The 26,741-nt window shown below is 36.3% G+C and overlaps 1 protein-coding gene across 4 annotated transcripts in view; it reads left to right on the plus strand.

Annotated features, from left to right (window-relative positions):
- The window catches only part of ABCB5 (ATP binding cassette subfamily B member 5), a 144,023-nt gene that overhangs the window by 99,265 nt on the left and 18,017 nt on the right, over window positions 1-26,741 (plus strand). For all 4 annotated transcript variants that reach the window (XR_014067562.1, XR_014067563.1, XM_081536770.1 and 1 more), the window contains 5 exons: window positions 2,673-2,756; window positions 13,558-13,761; window positions 17,130-17,230; window positions 18,067-18,207; window positions 26,255-26,411. Coding sequence is in view for 2 of the 4 variants with exons in the window: in XM_081536770.1 (XP_081392896.1) it covers window positions 2,673-2,756; window positions 13,558-13,761; window positions 17,130-17,230; window positions 18,067-18,207; window positions 26,255-26,411 (687 nt within the window). In the remaining 2 variants the exon portion in view is untranslated. The remainder of the gene's footprint in view (window positions 1-2,672; window positions 2,757-13,557; window positions 13,762-17,129; window positions 17,231-18,066; window positions 18,208-26,254; window positions 26,412-26,741) is intronic.

Below are 26,741 nucleotides of genomic sequence, written 5' to 3' on the forward strand. Positions count from 1 at the left end.
ACAACTGATTGGTTCAAGATGAGGAAAGGAGTACAACAGAGCTGTCTGCTGTCACTCTGTTTATTTAACCTATATGCTGAGCACATCATGAGAAATGCCTGGCTGGATGAGTTACAAGCTGGAATCAAGATAGGCAGGAGAAACATCAACAACCTCAGATAGGTGAATGATACCACTCTAATGGCAGAGAGCAAAGAGGAAATAAAGAGCCTCTTGATGAAGCTGAAGGAGGAAAATGAAAGAGCTGGCTTAAGACTAAATATTTTTTTAAAAAACCAATAAGATCCGGCCCCATTACTGCATGGCAAATAGAAGGAAAAAAGGTGGAAGTAGTGACAGATTTCCTCTTATTTGGCTCCAAAATCACTGCGGACAGTGACTGCAGCCATGAAATCAGAAGACAATTGCTTCTTAGCAGGAAAGCAATTACAAACCTAGACAGGGTGTTGAAAAGCAGAGACATTACTCTGCCAACAAAGGTATGTATAGTCAAGGCTATGGGATTCCCAGTGGTCACGTATGGTTATGAGAGTTGGACCATGAAGAAGGCAGAACACCAAAGAATTGATGCCTTCAAACTGTGGTGCTAGAGAAGATTCCTGAAAGTCCCTTGGACAGCAAGGAGATCAAACCAGTCAATCTTAAAGATCAACCCTGAATATTCACTGGAAGGACTGATGCTGAACCTGAAGTTCCAGTATTTTCGTCATCCAATTCATACAGACGACTCATTGGAAAAGTCCCTGATGCTGGGAAAGATCAAGGCAGAAGGAGAAGAGGGTGTCAGAGAATGAGATGGCTGGATGTCATCCCCGATGCAATGAACATGAACTTGGGCAAACTCCAGGAGACGGTGGGGAACAGGGAGGCCTGGTATGCTGCAGTCCATGGGGTCACAAAGAGTCCAACATGACTGAGGGAATGAACAACAACAACAGAATCAGGAATGAAATATTAAATAATAAATTATTTTTTATACTTTTACTTTATATTGTATCTAAAACTTCTTTGGGTATTCCATGTCATTTGAAATATAGAAATAATTATGCAGTGTAAACTATATATATGTGTGTATATATATATACACATATATTCTATGAGTGCATGCTCAATCACTCAGTCCTGTCCAAAACTCTTTGCAACCCCATGGTCTGTAGCCCACCAGACTCCTCTGTCCATGGGATTTTCCAGACAAGAATACTGGAGTTAAGTTGCCATTTCCATCTTCAGGGGATCTTCCCAACCCAGGGATCAAGCCCGCTAGTATACAATAAAAACCAAGTAATATCTTCTAGATCAGGAGTGCTGTAGTTAAAATTACCACTCATGTGTGTTCACAATAAGATAGGCTCTTGACTGGGGTTCTGTTCTCAACACCACTACTGTATAGTGCAGATCGTGATCTCTATAAAATGCCCTTTGAGCATCTAGAAATTGTTTGGGACACCTTCCCAATCCAGGGGTTTACAGAGTAGTGATGTCATGCTAGGACTGCAATCCCCCTGACCCCTCCGTTATTCCTCCACAGGGGCTTTCTTCTTACATAGCACCATGATTAATGCACCATCTTCTATCTGTCTTGTTTTTGTTTCCTTAGTTGGCAGAAATGTGTTACCTGGGCATCAGGGCCCTCAGGGGCCATCAGGGTTGTAGTAATTCAACAATTCTTTTGCTCTTCACTCACTAAAAATCAGTCATTTTTAGAGCCAGTCTCCACATAGTTTTAAACCATAAGAGGTTTAAGTAGTCTGAGTGCATGGGAGGAAACATTCAATAGCTAAGGGAAGGAAAGAAAATCAGCATTCCTCAAGTTGAGAAGTGCTAAGTGTTATCTGTATTTGATGTTGAAAATGAAATTGGTTATAACATTATGCTTTTATTGTGTGTATTTTTGACCTATCAAATTGCATGCTTTTTTGGCTGCAGGGATTTTACAGCAGGCTTTCTGCCTCTTTAGCTTCTCACAATGCCCAGTACTTATAAGATCTAGGTGGGAATGTGAAGTGTCAGGGAAAATCTTGCCTATATAGGTCCTCAAGAGAGGGAAACACATTTTTTTTTTTTATCATTTCTAAGTTTACACAGAAAGTTTGGAAATATTTCTAAGGTGTGTTGTGCATTACCTTACTTTTTTAGTAAAATCTGCTCTCCACAAAAATTACATGTGGAGTAAAATTATAAACTACTTGGTGGTTCAAAATGATCATTTTAAACACTGATTATTATATAGTGTTGTAGCATGGTAAAGAGGCCAAGCTGTTGGGCTTAAGTTCTTCAGTTTGTATCTACATATAGATCTTCATGAAGTAAGAAACAAAATTTATTTGCTCCATAAATTTTAAGTGCCTGTGAGTAAAGAGGCAAGCAAATAAATGCCTTCAAATTTAATATAGCGCTTCCTTGGTGGCTTAGACAGTAAAGAATCAACCTGGAATGTGGGAGACCTGGGTTCGACCCCTGGGTTGGGAAGATTCCCTGGAGAAGGGCATGACAACTCACTCCAGTATTATTCCCTAGAGAATCCCCTCAGTTAGAGGAGCCTGGTAGGCTGCAGTACATGGGTTGCAGAGTCGGACATGACTGAGCAAATAGGCACACAGCACAAGTTAATATTGCACAATCACAAGTCAAAGAATTTTTTGATAACCATTTTAATTCTCTTTTTTCCTTAGGATATTTCCTGGTTTGATGATAAAGAAAACAGCACAGGAGCCTTGACAACAATATTAGCCATAGATATAGCACAAATCCAAGGAGTATGTATATTGCTTTTATTTTTAAATGGTGTATGCTTGTGTTACACATGAATGCATGTACACATATGTGTCTTTGCATATATGTGAGCTATGCTGAGATGACCCACATCATTAAGGAGACCAGGTAAGTCTCAGGGCTAACAGGGAGCTCTCAATGAAAGATATAAGGAAGACTTTCAGTTCTGGACATTTTTAACTAAAAATAAAGGGCATTTAGGACACATAATAGGATAACCAAAGGACTACAGAAAACACCAAGAATGAGTTAGACAAAAAAGCTCAGAATTAGATAGTAATATAAGATAAAGTAACAAAATTAAAACACACAAATAACTTGGAAGTTTTAAAAGAAGAAAGTTTAATTTTTCCTTCCCCCCAGAAAATAAAATCTCATTTCACATAGTATGTAACAAGTTAAATTCATGTGTATCTGGAAATGGTTCTGTGCTATTGTTATACAGATCAAGTTAAAGAGTTATGTGTAATCATGACTGGTCACAATAGGTGTAAATAAAATTCACACTTATGCACAATATTCAAAATCAATGACAGAATGACCAGCATAATGTATATCAAAGTCATGCTCAAATAAGTATGGGGAGTAGGATAGTATGGAAGAGATAAAGAGTAATTTATTAGTTTTCATCCAGTTATTTTAATAAAATTAATCTTTTATTACAAGTGGGATTTCAACTACGATTAAGAAAATAAATGCAAAACAAAATTTTTCCAGTTTGAATTTAAGTGAGATAAAGTCTTTGATCTCTTTGTTAAAATAAGAATTCTACCAGAGTTATAAACTTTCCTTTTTCCTTATGCATGTGGAGAAAAGGAAAGTCAATGATGCACCTCTGAATGACAGAAAAATCTTAACAGTTTTCGGTTGTTGTTGTTGTTTAGAAATACTGAAATGTTGATTACCGCATTGCTATCAGAGCAACAAATTGTCAACTAAAACAGCTCTTCAAAATTGTATTTTCTTTTGGAAGCTATTTCCACAGGACATGGCCACTATTCTAATTTTTGTAACTTTTGAAAAACCTCTTTGTTCAATAAATACATGCAAGGAGATAGATTTCTAATACTAGAGAATAGAGCAAGTTGGTTACAATTATAAACATTCACATGCTTCTGTATTGGTTTAGAAAACTAATTTTATGATGTAGAAAGACCTAAAGAGGAAAGGGGGCATCATCTTCATTGCTTCCTGAAACTCTTTTTTATAATTTTTAAAACAAGGCTCTAAATTTCATTGGATAACATTTAAATTTTAAAGTAAGGCTGAGAAGCTGGATTTTACTGATATAAATGGGAAAAAATGATGGATAGAATTTCACTTAGTCATTAAGTAATGAGGGTAGCAATGATCCTCCATAGCACAACAGAATTAGATGAATGACAACATCTGTATTTAGAAATTCAAGGGTTCACTAAATTTGGCAGAAATATCAGTCCCTATAATTCCATTTGGATCTCCATTCTACAAAACTTGTTTTTTTTTCCTTTTCTGTGTGAATGTTTTTCTCTTACTACCATCATCATTCAGATCTTTTAAGAATTCAGTGAAATAGGTATTCTTACTGCCAGCTATACTTTATAAGTAAAACATTTCTTTTAGTAAGTATTTACTTGAATGAAAAGAACAAATCAGTACTAAAGACCAACACTGCTTCCCTAAAAATCCCTTAGTTGTGTCAAATGATAATGTTGTCTCTCATCAAGAGAAATTAAAGAGAATATTTGTCAGTGTGGTTCCTTATAAGCATTTGACTAATACCATTTGATCATTTGAAAATTTCCTGTTGCAGTTAGTAAATGTTGTTCTCATGATAACTTCTGAGCAAGTCAAATCATTTTCATTGAATAGGAAGTAGTAGCTAAAGACTAGATGGGTGGAATACCAATGACCCATTTAAAGTTGCAGAATTTGAAAAGCAAAGCAAAGAAAGATCCCACAAATGAGACTGTGTCTACTAGCATATAATTCACATAAACCCTTGCATTGCCATATATAGGTAGAATCATATCTAACTTGAATGGATTCTCTTTCTATCAAAGGAAGAATTATTTCCAAATCCCATTTGACCACTATTTCTTTTCTCACAAAGACGCACGACACTAGAGATGAATCAGAAAACAGTAATTCAGGGTCGTATTTCCTATCATATCAACTTAAGGAAGATATATTTCCATCTCAGTTTCTTCATCATGTAATTTCAGTCACATGTTACTTTTATCAAATGTATTAGAGTGAATGTTCATGAACTAGCCCTTTAATAACAATAACTGTTATTATGAAACCCTTACTAATGACCAAAAGCCTAAGCTCCTGGTCATTTTTAGATGTTCTGATACTCTGAGAGTCATGAGAAAAACATCTTAGTGAACTAAGGTTATAGGACAAAATGATTCCTGAAACAGTTGATTGAATACAACCAATTTAACTGGTATTATTTCAGCCCAAGGTAATGGCTTACTGCCAGTACAGCTGTCAATAGACTATTTTCTGTGTAAAATGTAGTTTTAGTAAAGGTATAGAGCCATTTCAAATTCTTTGAGAGACTGAATTTCACAGAATTACAAGGTACTATTTCTGTATATTTTAGCAACTCCTCTTCATCAACCAGAAGTCTTACCTCACTTTTGTCCATAAGAAACTGTTATTGATGCCACAATGTACACTTGATATACCACTGACAGACACAATGTTAGTTCCAAGAATTCTCCTCATCATAACTATAGTTATATTGCCCCCCAAGAAATAAAAATTTCATTCATTAATTCCAAGAGCCCAATGAATTGATTAGGTAGAGCTTGGCTATCATTGCCTAGACAATGGTGACCTCACTTCTTGATTTAATTTTTTGACATGGAAAGAGTATAAAACAGCTTAACATTACTTATGATTCAAACAATGTGAGTAGTCACCACTTTACCACAGTATAATGTTGGTGTATAATTGCTGTTTGCCTTACAATTTTAGGTTGAATTCATTGAGACATTATCAAGTCTACAGCAAAACCTAATATCCAAAACCATAGTGGTTCAAGATGGTTCTTCTTATAAAGAAAAATTTCAATCTCAGCCCTGAACTCAATACTTCACAGTAAAACATTACCACTGCTAAACCCACAAACTGTTGGAAAGACAAATCAAGAAATTCAACTTCCACTTTTGACCAAAAAAATAAGAGAAAGCTATACAGACAAATGGATTTCATTGAACATACTGGTCCAATAATGTGTAATAAATTCATTTATTTTCCACAAAATACTTTATTAATGAATAATATGAATATAATGAATAACAACAGGCCTTATACACCTTCATTTTCACAAACTTTATAAATTTGTCCAACTAAACCTTTCTTTTTCCTCTACAAATATTTTTGCCACCATCAATTGTAGTACATCTTAGCAAGTTACACTTCAGGTTGTACTCATCTAGGTTTTTGTATCAACTTCTTTGAAAATATTCTCAACTGTAGGTGTTGCATACAGATTATCCATAGCAGCTAATTTTTCAGTCACTTCAAACTTGACATTCAGTCAGTTCAGTTCAGTCGCTCAGTCGTGTCCAACTCTTTGTGACCCCATGAACCGCAGCATGCCAGGCCTCCCTGTCCATCACCAACTCCCAGAGTCCACCCACACCCATGTCCATCGAGTCGGTGATGCCATCCAACCATCTCAGCCTCTGTCGTCCCCTTCTTCTCAAGCCTCAATCTTTCCCAGCATCAGGGTCTTTTCCAATGAGTCAGCTCTTCACATCAGGTGGCCAAAGTATTGGAGTTTCAGCTTCAACATCAGTCTCTCCAATGAACACCCAGGACTGATCTCCTTTAGGATGGCTGGTTGGATCTCCTTGCAGTCCAAGGGACTCTTGAGAGTCTTCTCCAACACCACAGTTCAAAAGCATCAATTCTTTGGTGCTCAGCTTTCTTTATAGTCCAACTCTCACATCCATACATGACCACTGGAAAAACCATAGCCTTGACTAGATGGACCTTTGTTGACAAAGTGATGTCTCTGCTTTTCAATATGCTATCTAGGTTGGTCATAACTTTCCTTCCAAGGAGTAAGTGTCTTTTAATTTCATGGCTGCAATCACCATCTGCAGGGATTGTGGAGCCCAGAAAAATAAAGTCAGCCACTGTTTCCATTATTTCCCCATATAATTGCCATGAAGTGATGGGACCGGATGCCATGATCTTAGTTTTCTGAATGTTGAGCTTTAAGTCAACTTTTTCACTGTCCTCTTTCACTTTCATCAAGAGGCTCTTTAGTTCTTCTTCGCTTTCTGCCATAAGGGTGGTATCATCTGCATATCTGAGGTTATTGATATTTCTCCCGGCAATCTTGATTCCAGTTTGTGCTTCCTCCAGCCCAGTGTTTCTCATGATGTACTCTACATATAAGTTAAATAAGTAGGATGACAATATACAGCCTTGACATACTCCTTTTCCTATTTGGAACAAGTCTGTTGTTCCATGTCCAGTTCTAACTATTGCTTCCTGACCTGCATACAGATTTCTCAAGAGGCAGGTCAGGTGGTCTGGTATTCCCATTTCTTTCAGAGATCAAATTGCCAACATTTGCTGGATCATCAAAAAAGCAAGAGAGTTCCAGAAAAACATCTATTTCTGCTTTATTGACTATGCCAAAGCCTTTAACTGTGTGGATCACAATAAACTGTGGAAAATTCTGAGAGAGATGGGAACTTGACATTGACTCCTCAAAAAAACCAACAATTAAGCAGTATCAGTATTTAGGTCAATCCATCAAGAGCCAGGGAAACTACTCAAAATGACCTACCTTGATTTTCAATTGATTATTGATATTTCTGTTGTTCTTAACTTTTTGAGCAATAGTTATCAAAACACTAATCATCTGATATAAGTTTATGTCCTCTGAACACATTTCTTCCACTGCTGCAATCACACATAATTTAATTAACTCACTATCTGTGACTTTCTTTACTTAGCTAATAAATGAGGTGCTCAGAAACTTATTTAGATTCAGCCTCATTTTCACTTTTTAGTTTTATGAATATATTGTTAAGATGTGTTATTCCATTTTAATTTTTCTAATTTTTATAAGTGTTACTTTCCTGTGAATTAGGAATTTTATGATGAGTGCTGTCTGCTAATGTTGACACGTTCTGTTTATTTTTAGAACTATACAGTAGCATAGCATAATAAACACAACACTGTGGCACCTAATTAGAACACAAAGTGATCCACAGCCTATTGTGCCTTAAAAGCAGACATCCCAAAGTCCACTTTTCTCTTCCTTTCTTGTTTTTAGATGATGGACATCAATGGTAATTTTAAAAACTTGAATAAAATACCATAGTACAGTCACACACATGGCACTCAACATGCTGCCAAATTACAGTTGCCTCACACTGAGCAGCAGTACAAAGTGAGGAGAGGGGCACATAAGGTTTCTCTAGCAATGCCTCAACTTCCATCATTCTAGTGCTAAGATAGCTGTAGACAATAGGTAAAGAGTCATGGCTCTGTTTCAATAAAACTTTGTTTATGGACACTGACATTTTCATTTGTAGAAATTTAATGCGGGTCTTTTTCATTTATCCTCCTTATCTCTTAACTTTTTGAGTGTATGCTATACAACTATAATAACTTTTAAGGCCATTATCTGCTACAGCTAACATTTCTGTCAGTTCTGAGTCAGTTTCAATTTATTGATTTTTATGCTCATTAAGGGTCCCTTTTTGCTGCTTTTTGGCATACCTGATAATTTTTGACTGGATGCTACATGTTGTGAATATAAATTTTGAGGTGCTGAATATTTTTGTATTTCTATAAATATTCTTGTCTTGTTCTGGGATGCAGTTAAATTACCTGGAAACGTTTGATCTTTGGGAGGGGGGTCTTGATTTTAAGATTTATTAAGCAAGGGACTCAACTACTGAGGCAAGACATTGAACATGTGCTACCCAATGCCGGGTGAATAATGAGGTTTTCCAGTCAGGCTGGTATGACCAGTCACTATTTCTAGCCTTCACACATGCATTGTTCAGTTGAATACTCAAGGGAGACCCTTTCTGGATATTTAGATTTCTTTCCGTATACCTTTAGTGTTCTGTATTGCAAACTCTAGCTTCCTTGCACTCTCCAGACTGTCAGCTTTGTCCATTCCCTGTAGTCAGTCTGGTGAGCTCTGTCTTAGAGTTCTTAGGGTTCACCCTTTCTATTCTACAGCCTTGAAGCCCTTTCAAGGTGTAAGCTGAGGCAATCATAGGGCTCACCTTGTTTGTTTCCCATTTCCCTTGGTTGCCTTAGGTTTAGTATCTTGAAACTTATTGTTTCATATATTTTGTCTATTTTTTATTTGTTTCAGCTGAAAGGACAAATTCATTCCTTCTGTTCATGTTAGCCATAAGCAGAAATCCTGCCATATGGAATTTTATTTCTACAATTACATACTGAGTTTAATTCCATTTATTTTCTTATGGTAGCCATTTTCTGGAATTTTCTTATCAAAGTTGTATCCCCCACATTTAGCACAGTACCTTGGATATAGTAGATACTCCATAATGGTAATCTGCAGAACTATTTAATTATGACTTTCTGCTCTTAATTTTCAAGGAAAAATTCTATTTTTCTGCACCTTGATAAAGAATCTAAAGAAGTCTAATTAAATTTCTTCTGATTTCCAGTTCTAAATTCTTTCCAGAACTACACTATTACTCTAGGCTTTAAAGGTAATTTTTTATTTTCCTTTAGTTCTTGTAGTATTTTTCAAGACCGAATTTTTTTTAATTCTTCCTGGAATAAGAAAGATATATTCAGATCCTTCTACCATCACCAAAAGGCAGGGATTGTGGCCTGTCCATGGCTGCATTGACTGAATATTTCAATAAGTTTCTGGTAGCTTAAACTAAAATGCCACGTAGAAAGGTATATTATCTTATTTTCAAGAAGCAGATTAGTACAAAAGTGGATAACTCAAGCTTGTTGAATAAGCAAGGATATGCAAGTACAAGTCAGTTTATAGAAAGTTCTTATGTCCTAAACAAAAAGTTCAAACACAAGACTGTTCCATCAAAAATTTGGCAGGTTTACACTTGAATGTTTTTAGACATGAGGTTGGTATGCGTAGTGTATAGCCTAATTTTCAGTGATTCTCAAATGTTCATCTACTGTGGCATCTACAGTTCATCTACTGTACTTCTATCTCTCTTTCTAGCACACTGCATAATTTTATACACAAAAGCTACAATCCTCAACATATTTTCTGTCTTCCCTCTTCCGGTTTTCTACCTCTTTACTTCCTTTGGATCTACTGTCAAGAATTGTAATTTTTAAAGAAAATAGGATAAAAACAGAGGAAGGCAGTGAAGAAAGGAACTACATTATGGCCACCTAATAAGAAATATCCAAACAGAAAAGAATAACTGTCCACTGGATATATTTCATACTTTTGTTAATATAGATATAGTGCTAAGAACTGTGATCTGAAAAAGGAAAAATCATTGACTTCAAATTAAGAAACTACAAAGTGGAAATTAATGAATGTATAGTTAGTTAGTTTGTTAGTTTAGTTGCTAAGTCGTGTCTGACTCGTGCGACCCCATGGACCGCAGCCCACCAGGCTCTTCTGTCCATGGGATTCACCAGGCAAGAATACTGGAGTGGATTGCCATTTCCTTCTCCAATGAATGTATAAAGGCCTACAAAATATAGCTATCAAGTAATTGATGGCAAATAATTTCTTAGTAATATCTAGATAAATTTTATATTAAAAGAATATCTTATCCTTAACAAAACCTGATTGTAATTTTTTAAAATGCTTTTATTTTATAGAAAAATATATAGAGTTTATGTGGCTGTAGGAGCATTCCATAGTTAATTTGATGTGGGTGGGACCTTCAACATTACAAGTGCTTAAGTTCCACAGCCTCTTCATCCAACTATATGATCTATATAACTCTGAAACTCATGGTGAGGGTGAGAGGAAAGGAGCAAGTTGACAGTATATTAGTTTGCTAGGTTGCTGTAACCAAGTATCACAGTCTGAGTGGCTTAAACAACAGGAATTTATTTCCTCATGGCTCTAGAGGTTAAAAGCCCAAGATCAAAATGTTGGCATGGTTGGTTTCATTCTGCATCCTCTCACCTTGACTTATATATAGTTTTCTTATTGTTGTGTCCTCACATGGTCTTTCCTCCATGCAAACATGTCCACATTGAAATTTCCTTTTTTTTTCTTAATAAGGAAACCTATCATATTGGAGTAGGGTTCACCCTCAAAAACCTTATTTTAACTTAATCACTTCTTTAAGGACCTTATCTCCAAATGCAGTCACATTCTGAGGAACTGGGAGTCAAGATCTCAACATATGAATTTGGGTGGGAGGTGTAGGACAATTCAGTCATAATATACACATCATATATCTCTGCATCATCCAGAACCCTCAAAAGACAGAGTGTGAGTAAGTGTTAAGTACCAAATGATGTTCTTATTTCAACCTCATAGATTAGAGTTAGTCTGTAATAAATACCCTAAGGCATATTTAAAATACGTTATCTGTCTGTCTGTCTGAATTTTCAGTATTTAGTGGTTTGTTTGCAGTTTGCTCTTGTTATTTGTTTTTATTTTGGCGAAGTTTTCTTTGCTAGTTCAGTGAAAAATGGGAAAATAGTGAATCATTATGAAATGCAGTCTTGAAACTAAAACCACAAAAAATTTTTTAGGAATAAGTCAGAGCCCTGTCTGATAGCTCACTTGGTAAAGAATTTGCCTGCAGTGTAGGAGACCCCAATTCAATTCCTGGGTCAGGAAGATCCCCTGGAGAAGGGAATGGCTACCCACTCCAGTATTCTGGCCTGGAGAATTCCATGGACTCTATAGTCCATGGGGTTGCAAAAAGTTGGACACAACTAGGCAACTTTTTACTTCACAAAGCCCTGTGGGGAAAGATTTTTCATTAATGTTATTTTAATGATGATACTAATTTGGGGGGGTATGTCAGTGAATAGTGATATCATTTTTTAGAGAAGCAATTTGACAATATCTATGAAGAATGAAAGGGTATATACCCTTTAACATATAATTCCAGGCTAGGAATTTAACATCAGGAAATAAAAGATGAGCACAAAGATTTTGCACAAAGATGCTCATTACGTCTTTGTTTTTAGTAGTGAAAAATTGAAAGCAATCTACTAAAAAATTTTTGAAGACTATTTAATGACCCACGAAAAAGCTTGCAGCGTAATATAAAGGGGGAAAAGCAGGATACAATGCTGAATACACACAATAATCCTAATCTCAATGTGTATGTATTTATGTCTGGAAGGATGTCATTTTAAACATTATTTAGACCTTTTCCAATGACAATGTTTTCATGATCAGAGCAAAACATATGTTCTAAAAAGTGAATTGATATCTTAGTTGATTGTAGCTATGTTTCTAGGTAAATAGGGGTTTCATTTTTTCATATCAGCATAAAGGAGCTTAAAATTTCAAGACATGTAGCTCTCATAAAACAGTGAGGAAAATATTTCTATCTATTTTAAGTTTTTTCCCCAAATTTCTTTTACATTATCTTATACCATAATGTTTCCAACTCCTTTTCTGTATTGATGTTGCCTCTGTAGAACTGTGCTGAGTGAAATTGTTATAAAGTGCAGAAAAGGGAAGATATTATATACAAAGGATATACTTCAGTGAATATCCTCATTCAATTCTGCACTACTATAGTACAGTAGCTAAGAGTACCAGCCCTTTTTCAGTGTAAGAGGAAGGGGCAGGACTGGGTTTTGGAGACCACATATGGTGAGTTGGGCATTCATATGAGGCACCAGCCTCATGCAGGAAAGCAAAGCCAGAGCGTGCAGGGGAGAGGGTATGCCTCCTGGGCAGAGACAGGGGTCATGATAGCAGATGGGTCATAATCTGCATGATAACAGAGAGACTGATCATGAAATTCTATGAAAGAAAATGGGAGCTAGGTTTCTTACTATTGAAGAAGTGGATAACAAATATTAGAAGGGAGAAAGCCAGAAATAATAACCTTGTATTTTTTTAATTGGAACTGGATGTATTGATATAAACCCATGGATTTCAAGAAATGTAAATAGAGAAATAAATATAGATTTCAATATGTGCATGCATCTACACACATACACACACACACACACACACACACACACACTCCCCAGTTATATCCACTAACATTCCACTGATAATGAACACAGCTAGCACTATATATTGACTTCTAAATAACATCCTCCACTAATAGGAACTCAGACTCCTTGAAGAAATGAAAAATTTAAGGTGTAGGGCCTAGAAAATATTTTTGTATCAGAAAGCAATAATATATTCAAAGAATAATAGGAACAATTCAAAGGAAAATAATATTGGACATAAGGCATACAAATAAAACATAGTGACCCCATAGTAGAGCACATTTTTAAACTCTAAGTATTATTTAGTCTTTAAATGGACTTCTCTGGTGTTTTAGATGGTTAAGAATCTGTAATGGCTACCTACTCCAATATTCTTACCTGTAGAATTCCATGGATAGAGGAGTCTGGCAGGCTATAGTCTATGGGGTCACAGCCAGACACAACTGAGGGACTAAAAAAAAAAATCTCTAATTATTAGGTTGACCCAAAAGTTCATTTGGGTTTTCTGTAAGATGTTATGGAATATATTCAAAATAAAAATCTATGTATAAATCCAAAAAAAAACTTATTTTGCAAGAAACTATCATAGAAATTCTTATAAACTTAAAATTAACTGGCTTTTCCCCAATTTATGTCTGATTATAGGCAACAGGTTCAAGGGTTGGTGTCTTAACACAAAATGCAATTAATATGGGACTTTCAGTTATCATTTCCTTCATATACGGATGGGAGATGACACTGTTGATTCTGAGTATTGCTCCAGTACTTGCTGTCACAGGAATGATTGAAACAGCAGCAATGACTGGATTTGCCAACAAGGATAAGCAAGAACTTATGCGTGCTGGAAAGGTAAAATAAAGACATTGTTACCATCATAACATTTTAAGAGAAAATCAGTAAGAGATTCCATCTTTAACATTAACTTCCTTTCTTAAGAATCTGTAAAGTGGTGTATATGTATTGAAATCCATACAAATCAGTTTAGGATGGGTATAGATATGTCATAGCAATAGCAGTGTACATAATTTAGAGCATGGGCTATGCAGTCAAATTGGCTGAATTAGAATCCAGATTCTATCACTAACAAATGTGTGATATGAGCAAGTTATATCAACATTTCTGGACTTCAATTTTTTTCCTTTGTAAAGTAGAAATAAAATACTATCCACTTATAGATCTTTATGAGTTTTACAGAAAATAGTCTTATTAGGTATATGCAATAGTATCTGGAAGGTAGTAAGCACTCAATAATGTCAGTCATTATTACCATTAGCAAATTTGGGGGGAATTTGTTAACATTGTGATTACCCATTCTCTAATTATTGAATAATTAAATTTCTTGAATAATTACAGGTATTTCATTTTTCAAAATAAAGAGGGAATATACTATTTACTAAATGCAGGGCAAGGTACTGCTATTGGGAGTGCCTAAAACAAAACTTTATACTGATCAAAATGAACAATGTATTTACCTAGCAAATGCTTTGACATATATAACTTTCTTCCCTGGTACCTCAGTCAGTAAAGAATCTGCCTGCAATGCAGGAGACCAGGGTTAAACCTGGGATGGGAAGATCCCCTGGAGAAGGAAATGGCAACCCACTCCACTATTCTTGCCTGGAAAATCTCATGGACAGAGGAGCCTGGCGGGCTACAGTCCATGAGGTTGCAAGGGTCGGACATGACGTAGCAACTAAACCCACATGTAACTTTCCCAGGATCAGTCATATTCATAACAATCATCATTGTAGTAGCTGCTGCTGCTAAGTCGCTTCAGTCATGTCCGACTCTGTGCGACCCCATAGACAGCAGCCCACCAGGCTTCTCCATCCCTGGGATTCTCCAGGCAAGAATACTGGAGTGGGTTGCCATTTCCTTCTCCAGTGCATGAAAGGGAAACGTGAAAGTGAAGTCGCTCAGTCGTGTCGGACTCCTAGCGACCCCATGGGTCTGCAGCCTACCAGGCTCCTCCACCCATGGGATTTTCCAGGCAAGAGTACCGGAGTGGGGTGCCATTGCCTTCTCCGCATTGTAGTAGAGCTTTAGGGAAATATTGGAAATGTAGTACTATAATATCTAAGAATTGAAAGAGATGTCATTTGATCCAGCCACTAACCCAAAGTAGGAATCTCTTACGTAACATCCCTGTTGAGTTTCTATCCATCTTCTATCCACCCTTTTCTCCAGTTGCAGGTGGTATATTACTTTCTGAGGCTGTTGCCGATCCCTTAGAGGATAGTCAACTTTTTTTTTTGTTTGCTTTTGGGGACCTTCTATCCTTGGTTTTCATCTCAGTAGAGGTCCAAAACCTGTTTCTCATGACTTTAGGAAGCTGCATCATGTAAATGTCAAGTCTTCTCTTGGCCATCCAGCCCAAGATATAGTATTAAAGGTTTATATCAAAGTTGGTGAACATGCCTGAGTATGAAAATGATTTTAATATCTTTATGGTCTGAATCACAGTGACTGTATCATATTAGATATAGTATGAATATTCACGAATAGGGATCCAGTGAAGCACAAGACTCAAATAAATCTGGTTTTCATGACCTTTCCACCTTTCCTGCACTAGATAAGGACCTTTAGAATGTCTACTTGAGCAAAAAGACTGAACTGTTTAGCATGTATTTGCATCATAGGGCTGAAATTTTGTTCAGCCCTCTGTGTGTTTGCAAATTAGCACTACTTCCAAGTTAATCTGGCCCTAATTAATTATATTTTACTCATCTTAATTTTTATGTCATGAGCTTTAGTTATAAATCAAAAATCTTTGATTTTTCCTTTTTGCATTATTAGAGTAACCTCAGACTATACAATTAATAATTCCAATCAAATAGGCAATGTGTCCTTTTCCCACTGGTTTTTTAATCTGTCACTTTACCAAACACCAAAACTTAGAATATGGACCAGTAAAACATATTGGTCCTTCTTTGGTTGCATGTATAGATTTGGACAAATCATCAAATGTTTTATTTTTCAGATTTAAAATGACCATATTAGTTTAAAAAACAAAGGTCATTTTCTAAGGTTCTGTTATTAGTCCTTTCTCCATTGTGAAAAGTGAACCCAAGATTTTGTGTTCATTTCTCTTTATTTTCCTCAAGATTTCAGCATTCTTATCCATTTTCCTTATGTACTACAAAATATTACAAATGGAGGTTTCTTTGAGTTTCTTTTGAAATTACGAGAATTTACAGCAGAATCCAGGTGTCCTGACCATGGTCTAGATATCCAATTCTCTCCCATAACCCAAGTTCCCCTTCAAACAACCTTGAGTGTCTACCTAGGTCTTCATCTGTTCCACAGTCCACTCTGCCAGTCTGGAAACAGACTGTGAAAGCAGGAAATTTCTCTTTCAGATCAACATGTGTCCTCATGTCCAAATTATTCTAAGCCAAAAGTCTCCTCCATTTTTGATACCTCTTCTTTTTGAAAACTATGTAACTATGAAGAAGCATTAATATATTTAAACTAAATATCGTTCTTAAGGGATATCTCTGGCAATCTAGTGGTTAAAAATCCATGCTTCATTGCAGGGAGCACAGCTTCGATACCTGGTTGGAGAACTAAGATCCTATGTGCTGTGCGGTGCAGCAAATAATTGAATAAATAAATATCCTTTTAAGGTTACAGAAATCAAAATGAAAAATAGCCATAAAATGTCTTATACAGAATTGAAAAGCCACACTCCGTGTTACTTTATGGCAGTGTTCCTAAGCCCTTGGGTTGCTATTTGCATTTCTGTACTACAATAAAATAATTATTTATTTGATTCTCTCTGCTGTCTTTTTCTTGAATTAGCTCATAATTCATAAGACAGCTCCTTTGCATAGTTACATATGGATATAATGTTCACTAATATTTGATCCCTCTGCTTATGGAACTAGTTTAAATAGAAATTCAATGAAGACTTAAAGAAGGCTAAATTTACATTAGTGGACCAAATCTTTTTGAAAGGAATTTTCCTTGAGTATATTATCCTGATATATTACTTTCTTATCTTATTTTGTCCATGGGATTGCAAAAAGAGTCAGACACAACTTAGCAACTAAACAACAACAATCTTATTTTGGGGAAAGAAAAAGGAAGCTAAGAAAACTCATCAGAAAAACCTATTGACTTGATGTACTTAACATGTCTTCAGTGTGACTGTAATTCACAATCAGAAGTTTAACCACTACTAATTTTATTTCTCTTTTATTATCTTGTTTTATAAGATAGCAACTGAAGCTGTGGAGAATATACGTACTATAATGTCATTAACAAGAGAAAAAGCCTTTGAGCAAATGTATGAGGAGACGCTTCAGACTCAGCACAGGTGATTGTAGATTCATACTGGCTGTATTAACTATAGTTTGTTCCTATAAAGGTGGTACTCCTGGGTGACTGCAGTGGTTTGCCTGCCAATTCATTTGCTCTGGAATCATTGCTAATAATGGCATATCAGAATTTCTCACATAAGTCCACCAAGAGGAGACTAGAAAGAGGAGTTGAGAGTAAGCACATTTAGAACATATGTTTTAGGTCCTCTCACATTGCCATGAACTATAACTGAGTGAGCATTTTATTATTTCCATGAAACAAGGTTGAGGAAATAACATATTTAAGAAAGAAAATAATATTGCTTAGCCCTTTATTTTGAATCTCTAAAATAGTTCACATTTTAAAACAAATATATACACATCAAATGTGATCACTTTTTTAATTTTAAACTAGTCCTCCTTACTTTATCAGAAAGACAGCTTTGTATTCTTTCACACTCATGCTTCTTTGGTTAGTACTGCTCTTTAATTTCCACCATTTATTCTCTTAGTGCAAGATTAGGATAGAAAATATTTTTAAGCCAAATCTCTTTAACTCTTTCATTAGGTCTTCTTTAACAAACCTTGCCCATTCATTTGAAAATACTAGAGTCAGTTTTTTTACATCGAACTATAGAGACATATGGCTATATGGAAAATCATTATTTCTGTTGTTTTCTCTGTAATAATTCCTAGTAGTTAAAAAGGTAAATTCTTTTTTAATTCTTAGAAACAATTCTCTAAAATTCTAAATAATAATGTATCTTGTTTTCTATATTCATTACTCTACATTTATTTAAAAAACCTTGCTATACCTCATGCCCCATTATCTGGTAAATTTTGTGCATTTCAGAAATACCTTGAAGAAAGCACAGATCATTGGAATCTGTTATGCATTCAGCCATGCCTTCATATATTTTGCCTATGCAGTGGGATTTCGATTTGGAACTTACTTAATTCAAGCAGGACGAATGACCCCAGAGGGCATGTTCATGTAAGTCGTACAGATATATAAACTCTGTAAATGGGTTATGTACTTAAAGTAACCAGAAAGATGTCTAGTTTAGAGTGCATTATCATTTAAATAATACATGTGCAAAAGACATACTGGGAAATTTTTTTAAAAATTGTTATTTAATAAGTACAGTCAAGTCAGTAAAATACTGATATAACACAGGTGTATGTGTGTGTGCTGTTGCTTCAGTCGTGTCTGACTCTCTGTGACCCTATGGACTGTAGCCTGCCAGGCTTCTCTGTCCATGGGATTCTCCAGGCAAGAATACTGGAGTGGTTGCCATTTCCTTCTCCAACACAGGTACTCTGAATTAAACTCTCAAATGAATCACTTACTACTTCAGTTTACTAGATGTGGGAATGTAGGGTAAAATATGTCTTCTTGTTATCCATCATCTCTCCAGGTAGAGATGGCTTTAACAAGTATGATTGTAAGTCAGTGAGGTGAGTTCCTTGCTAAGCAAACACTCCAGAAGAAACACGTGTAAACGAGTATTTCTCCTCAGAAAAGTCACACTGAGAATTGATTATGGCATCCCAATGAGGCTGCCTCTTCCCAAAGCATTTGTTGGTGCTTCTGTCTGAAACTCTGTTCACATAGTTATGAATTTCTTTACTTCATACAAATAGAAATTAGAAAAATTCAACTTCTGAAATTAGAAAAATTAATTTTGAGTATTAATTCTGAGCTTCTTAAGTCTCCCTAAAATGTCAGAATGTTACTAATCTGTATCATAAATGTCATTGCTATAAACACTTAGAGCTGCTCTGTGATTTGTTTGGATTAAAACTAAGCAAAGAATCTTCTTAAACAATGATATAACCTCAAAATCACGCCACTACTATCATGCCTGCAAATGACATCAGGCAAGATATTTCTTGAATGGGGCCTCTCAAGACTGCCAGCCATTCTGTTTCATATGATAATCACAGTAACAACAAACTTGATTGAGTCCTTATTCAGTATTAAGGATTTGTAATATACTATTTGTTTAATCTTCTCAACTGCCCTGTGAAATGTTATGATTCCCATTTTACAGGGGGGGAAAATTAAGACTCAAGGAGGTTACCTAACTTGGCCAAAGTCACTTAATCGGTAAGTGGCAGAGCACAGATTCAAGTTCATGATTCAAGATGCTAGAGGGTTCGCTTAGTAGACATTTGTTATTATTAGTCATTAGTTATTATTATTACTAACTCTGTGACAAATTTGCATAGAATATTTCTATAAAATTATTATTTTTAAATTCTTATGTAGTTTTCTGAACATTTAAATATCTAGAATTGGGCTAGTGATTACCATAAATGGAACAAGGGACTTGCTTAATGTTATTTTATGGCCCTAAAAAGTAGGAGAATCAAAAGGCCCCCATACAAAAGCTCCTCCTCCTGCTGGCCTACCACATTTCCTGAATTTTTTTTTATTAAACTCATTAAAAAGGATAATTTCTGGAGACATAAAATAAACTTTTTAGCTGTCGGAATATATGTAACACTATTAACATGAGAGCACTGATTAATGAACAGTGTCACATTGGTATTTCCCAGTGTCCTGAGGGAAGGATGAAATAAGAAACTATCTGAACTAGGAGCACTAGTATCACTTTTGATTTGTTTCCTTCAACCAGACCACAAACAGACCAAGGATACTGATACTTTTATAGTGTGGACCTAGGAGACGGGCTCTGAAAAATATGGGAATGGGACTATGCAAAATGTGAACAGATGAGATTTGTCTTCAATAGCAAAATCTTCAGCTTTCTTGGAAATCCAAAGTGGTCTCTGACTACCATGATCATGTCATGAGTGTCCCTTTATCAACATTAAATTATACCTAGCTTAAAGGAGGCTGCACTTTTCAGAGCAGGACAGCTTTCTATCTCATCAGCTAAGTGAATGAAAGATTTTACAAAGGTAACCACTTCCTACTAGAACCCTCTTTAGGTAAAAAGAACTTTGTGCTGTTTTCTAAATCAGTGATTTCCTGATTGGTTAATCGAAAAACTGGTTAAAAATGAAGGTATTTGGAGCTCACCCCACAGATCTAATCCAGAGATCTGGTGTAGCGCCAGGAACCTACATTTTACCAAACATTCAGATTATTCTGAGATAAGATCACTATTTAAGAAATATGAATATAGGGACCGAGTCCCAGGCTGCTCTCCATAGCTCCTTAAAACCTTAAAGTTTTCTTTTCATCATTTCAGAAACTTTCCTAGAATTATCTAAAAATTGGGAAATTCATATTTTAGTTTATTGTATAAAATAAAAATGTTTTATTCACTCTATAAAATGTGAATGTATTTTCATGATTTATAGCTACCAGGATGGGTAAGCTGTCTCTCTTTCAGAAATGACAATGTGCCTTGTAAAAGGCTTCCCTGGTGGCTCAGATGGCAAAGAATCTGCCTGCAATGCAAGAGACCCAGGTTTGATCCTTGGGTTGGGAAGGTCCCCTGGAGAAGGGAATGGCTACCCACTCTAGTATTCTGGCCTGGAGAATTCCATGGACAGAGCCTGGCAGGCTACAGTCCATGGGGTCACAAAGAGTCAAACATGACTGAGCGACTTTCACTTCACTTATAAAAGGAGATACACAAAGGGAGTCTTATCAGCAGAATTCCTTGATGTGCTCAGAATATTACTTTATCAGCAAAGCTACTATCAACCTTAGCTTTTTCTTCTTAAAAAAAAAAAATGGTCATACAGATTTCTTATAGTAGAAGCTGTCTCTGTTATCGTAGAAGTTTCTCTGAAATGAGCATTTTTTTAAAAGGTGATAACTTTCACTCTGTTGCCTTGCAGCCATTGCATAAGCATTTAGAAAAATCTCTTGCTTAGGTTTTCATTACACATATGTGTAGTAAAACTCTCCACTTCTGCCTCTGTTAGTCCTTTTAACACTTTGGCTTTACTCTAATATAAATGTACACTTTGAGAAATACAACATAAGTTTATTCTGTCTGAATTTTAGTGTCTTTAGGTTAGTTTCTAGCTGACTTGCCTTGTGCAATATAATCCAGAAACCTTAGTGCCCAGCAGAGGTTTCTGTAACTCTTCATAGTCCGACTTCAGAACTTGCCTCTCTCTGTTTCTTCCTTCTATGCTATGCATATTAGCAGGAAGCTAAGTAGAGCAGATGGGTAAGAAAGAATCAAGGCATAACACCTTCAGTATAATGATAAAAGCCACAGCTTGGAAAACTGCCTGACAAGCAGAGCCAAGCAGCATATGTATTTTGGCCTAGTCCTCCAAAAATCCAAATACAGTTCGTGACAGGAAATCATATTGGACTTTGAATATTCAAACCCAGGTAGCTCAGTGGTAAGAGTGACTTCACTTTCACTTTTCACTTTCATGCACTGGAGAAGGAAATGGCAGCCCACTCCAGTGTTCTTGCCTGGAGAATCCCAGGGACGGGGGAGCCTGGTGGGCTGCCGTCTATGGGGTTGCACAGAGTCAGACACAACTGAAGTGACTTAGCAGCAGCAGCTCAGTGGTAAAGAATTTGCCTGGCAATGCAGGAGACACAGGTTTGATCCCTGGGTCGGGAAGATTTACTGGAGGAGGAAATGGCAACCCACACCAGTTTTCTTGCCTGGAAAATCTCATGGACAGAGAAGCCTGGTGGGCAACAGTCCGTGGGGTCACAGAGAGTCAGACATGACTTAGCAACTGAGCACAAGCACAGAAAGCAAGCTAGATCCTCACTATTATCTTCGCTCTGGTAAGCCAGGCAGCTGTGGAACTGTGTTAACATTATATTGATAGTTAGGAAAACGACCTTGATTAGCCAAAACAAGGAAAGCAGGAAAGTCTTCTTTCAGTGTTTACTGCCATGACAGCCTCCCAGCTTCTCCCCAGACATTATCCAGAAGAGAGGAGGACAAGATAAGGAGACCAGATAGAGGGATCAAGCATTGAAGGGATCTAAAGGAGACAAATCAAGGGAGATTTGATATCTAAGGTTGTCTGAAGATTCTAAAATGGGAAACAAGTGGTAACAAACCCCAACATGCAGGACACAGTTCAGGTCAGCTTTCCACTGAAAGGAGCACTGTAGAAGGGAAAATACAGTAAACAAGGAAGTTCAAGTTCCAGGCCTAAAGTTTTCATAGCTATGTGATTCTGGGCAAATTGCTTATTTCTCTGAGTTAAGAGTCTCCTGATTTATTAAAAAGGGATAAATTTTCCTACCTTACTCCTAAGTGATCAAATGGTATCATATATATGAAAATATTCTATAAAACCTAAAGAAACAAATAAATATAAGTTGTATATTTTCTTTCTCCTTCTGCTGAGAAAGGGATTTATAGTAAAAAGAAAAGAATCTTTGTATTGTTACCTGGATGCAGGGAGAAAGAGTATGAGTATAGGAATAATTGTAATGGCCACCTGTGTGAGGAAAGATACTTTATCTTCCAATTCAAAAACAGAAACTTAGTGGGTAGGGACTTCAGAAGTTGTGGTTAGCTGTGCTAATCGACATCCATAGAAATGTGTGAGCTTATTTTCCAACAGGAAGTGTCCCATTAACTTTCAGTTCTGTGAGAGGAATAACAACTTAAACATTCACTGAGCACTATACTAAACACTTTACATTATTAACATATTCAATTCTCACAACAATCCTGTAAGATGCAGATAGTCTTTTTATCTCCGATTGTCATGCAGAAGCAGAAGCACAAAGAACATGCAGAGGGTCACAGAGCTAGTACATAAAGGATGGAGTTTGGATGTAGTCCCACTGGTCTGGCTTCAGAGCCAGTCTCAGAACTCCCTAGTATACTTCCTCTTGAAGTAAGTTGCCAAAGGTATACAAACTGGATATGGGAGTAGGGTTAAGGGGAGACATACAGACATAAACTAGTTACTATGCTAGATATTTCTATTTGGAGCAATTGTATTAAAACCAGGATTGTTCATTTCTATGCTTTTTTATTGTTGTTCCTAGTCAAAAGATCTTTTAAAAATTTGAATTCCATTTCAGCAGCAATGATGGGCAAGGAGATTTCTCCATTGCTTGGAAATGCTTGAAAGGATCATTGTAGCAAGGCTGCAATGACAATGGCCCCATGCACCCATGAAGAATCCATATAACTAGGAAAGAAGCTCAGCACATGAAAACCCTCTCCAGATCTCTTCCTGCTCAATATTCTCTTTCCTCAACTCTAGACAACCCAGAGATTTTTGCTATAAAATCAGTAAAGCAGTATAAATTCAGAGTAAATCCATGTAAGGATAAGCTATAGATGAGATTTCTTCTCCCATGGACAATTTAAATTTAAGAAAGTTATGGAAGTTAAATTTTAGGTTTTTGAATTCTTCCCTTACATATTTGTGGCTCAAGAATTTTTTCTACATGCAAATCCTTTCTGAACCGTGCACTGTTTCTTGTAATCTTATTTAGGCATGAAGAGGCTATATAAGTGTCTATCATAGATTAATACTTTGATGAATGTGTTACTGGTGACTTTAAAACATTTGTCATCATAGCAAATTACTCCTCTTTATATATCCTAAATGGGTGAAATTCCCATGACCAATATTGGCATGGGAAGTCGGCCTGAACATTCCCTGGAGTAAGCTCTTGCTTCAGAGGCCTCCAGGAGCTGGGACCAATTTGAAGAGATTTAACACTCTCATGGAGTTAGCGCACTGGTTATTGTGCAATAAATACTTAAGTGGAAGTGAATTGCACTTTAGTTCATTCTATCTAATTGGGCCGGATGAGGTTAGGACAGATTCCGTAGCTTTGGTGTCTTTATACAGCACCCACTGGGAGAAAACTATAAGGGAGAATAATGTCCCTGACTAAACCCCTAGACTTTATTTTTGGGGCTCCAAAATCACTGCAGATGGTGACTGCAGCCATGAAATTAAACGACGCTTGCTCCTTGGAAGAAGAGTTATAATCAACCTAGACAGCATATTAAAGAGCAGAGACATTACTTTGCCAACAAAGGTCCATCTAGTCAAAGCTATGGTTTTTTTCAGTAGTCATGTATGGATGTAAGAGTTGGACTATAAAGAAAGCTGAGCGCCGAAGAATTGATGTTTTTGAACTGTGGTGTTAGAGAAGACTCTTGAGAGTCTGTTGGACTGCAAGGAGATCCAACCTGTCCATCCTAAAGAAAATCAGCCCTGAATATTCATTGGAAGGACTGATGCTGAAGCTGAAACTTCAATGCTTTGGCCACCTGATGCGAAGAACCGACTCACTGGAAAAGACCCTGATGCTGGGAAAGACTGAAGGCAGGAGGAGAAGGGGACGACAAAGGATGAGATGGTTGGATGGCATCACCGACTCAATGGACATGAGTTTGAGTAAACTCCCGGAGTTGGCAATGGACAGGGAGGCCTGGCGTTCTGCAGTTCATGAGGTTGCAAAGAGTCAGACACGACTGAGCGACTGAAGTGAACTGAACTGAAACCCCTAGACAGTCCCATCACCACAAAGTTAGTTTCCTCAATCTAATCCTCATCAACATCAATCCCCATCCCATTTAGCCTCCCCTCAACATAAACACAATAAAGACTGCATCAGATCTTTCAGCTGGTGCTCTCCTTCTTACTAAAACTTTTCTTCTTGATCTATTTTGCATCTTTGTTTTCCCTTCTCCCCTTCTCAGTAAATTTCATTTTATGGGCGACCTAACAAAGACATTAGCCTTGGTACACTTATGCCAAATAATTAAATTGACTTTTAATTACACAAATTTTTGGACAGTAAGATATTCTGGCACATTTCAGATCCTAAGGTATGTTCTTAGTTGTTCTGAGAAGCCTACTCTCATGTGTTACCTAAATTCAGTACTCACTTCTGATATTTATAGCTGAGTATTAAGTATTTTGAATGGCATTTTGAGCTCTAAATAATTTCAGTAAATATTAGTACTAAAAATGCCTTGACATCACAGAGCTAGTGACTACAAAATTTTAGCATCACACATCCCAGTAAACCAGTAGTTTATATATTTTATATGGTGTTCGACCTTTATAAAGAAAACAGTGTTCAAGATCTGAAGTCTATGTTGCTGAAGAGATTGCATCAAAATCCACCCCTTGATAGATCCCATGTCTGGAGAAATTCATGAGGAGAGCAGTGTGTTTTTGTTTACCTTGCTATGATCCAGCACGGCAAACAAGCAATTGGGTTCTATGCGTCCTTTTATTGCCTAATGTTTAAATATTTCCAGTGAAACTTATATAACTGTTAGCTGAATTACACCTTTAGCTCTGCCACTGAGATGCAGTATTTCTCATTCCAGTAATGTGTTTTCATGACTAAAATGAAAAATGAGAGGAAAACTATTTAACCATGACCACGTATTATGCTACATTTCTGTGACTATTCTCCTGTGTGCTATCATCTGCATACTTACCATTTTAGAATTAATATGTTTTAAAACTGAGATCATAATCTGTAGCAGACCAAAGATCATAGCACTTCTTCCAGTCTGGCTAAACTGTATTTTACTCATATATTGTTTTTAGGATCTTAACAAAGCCCAATCTCCATGCTTTGCTCTCTTTAAATCCTGTTAGCACTTCAGGCAGATAACCAATCATCTGGCATCAGTTATCTGTTCTAACTACATTATATGCAAAAAAAAGGGAAAAAAAAACCCATTCATATCTACTGCGTAAATTCAGACCTCACTACTGGAGAGTCCATTCTTCCCATTGTTAGTTGAATTTTCTGTCAAATCTCCAAGCAAATGATCCTTATATCAAGGAAGCTAAGAAGTTTTATATTCACTAGTTAGAGGCTTTGCTCTGTCTTTCTAATTGGAAGAGAAATTTTTAAGATTATCTGAGCTCCAAAGTTATTTTGTTGTATAGGAAAGGGATAATCAATATGTGGTAGGAAATTACAAAAGAGCTATATCATTGTTGGGCCTTGAGCATTAATGGCTTTATCTGGGTCAAAAGATTATATTCCAGTGCCTGATTTTTCCTTCACTTTTAGAGCTCTTATTTGAAAATAGACCTAACTGAGATTCAAATGCTTTATCTTTTGATAGAGTTTTTACTGCAATTGCATATGGAGCTATGGCCATTGGAGAAACACTTGTTTTGGCACCTGAATATTCGAGAGCCAAATCTGGGGCTGCACATCTGTTTGCTTTGTTGGAAAAGAAACCAACTATAGAGAGCTGTAGTCAAGAAGGGAAAAAAACAGTAAGCACAACTATGATTTTAAATGTCCACTTATTATTAATTCTTCATATGCATGCTCTCTAATTAGACTTAAATGAAGGCATTATTTGATAACTGCACATGAGTGCTGTAAAGAATTAAAAGCTTGTATAAATAACTGTTATGATTACAAAAGGAGAAAGAGGATCTTGTCTTAATCAAATTTTCACCTCTCCTACTAAAATATACAGATTTTATATTAAAAAATATGCACTTCTGGTTTATTTGCCTGATGCCATGAGAATGTTCTTGAGCACAGGATTGATTTATACATTTGATTTTATTTAGACTGCAAAAGTTTTAGTATTGGAT

This window comes from Giraffa tippelskirchi, chromosome 10 (assembly GCF_054371585.1).
Source record: "Giraffa tippelskirchi isolate mGirTip1 chromosome 10, T2T-mGirTip1v1.2.pri, whole genome shotgun sequence".
Lineage (NCBI taxonomy): Eukaryota > Metazoa > Chordata > Mammalia > Artiodactyla > Giraffidae > Giraffa > Giraffa tippelskirchi.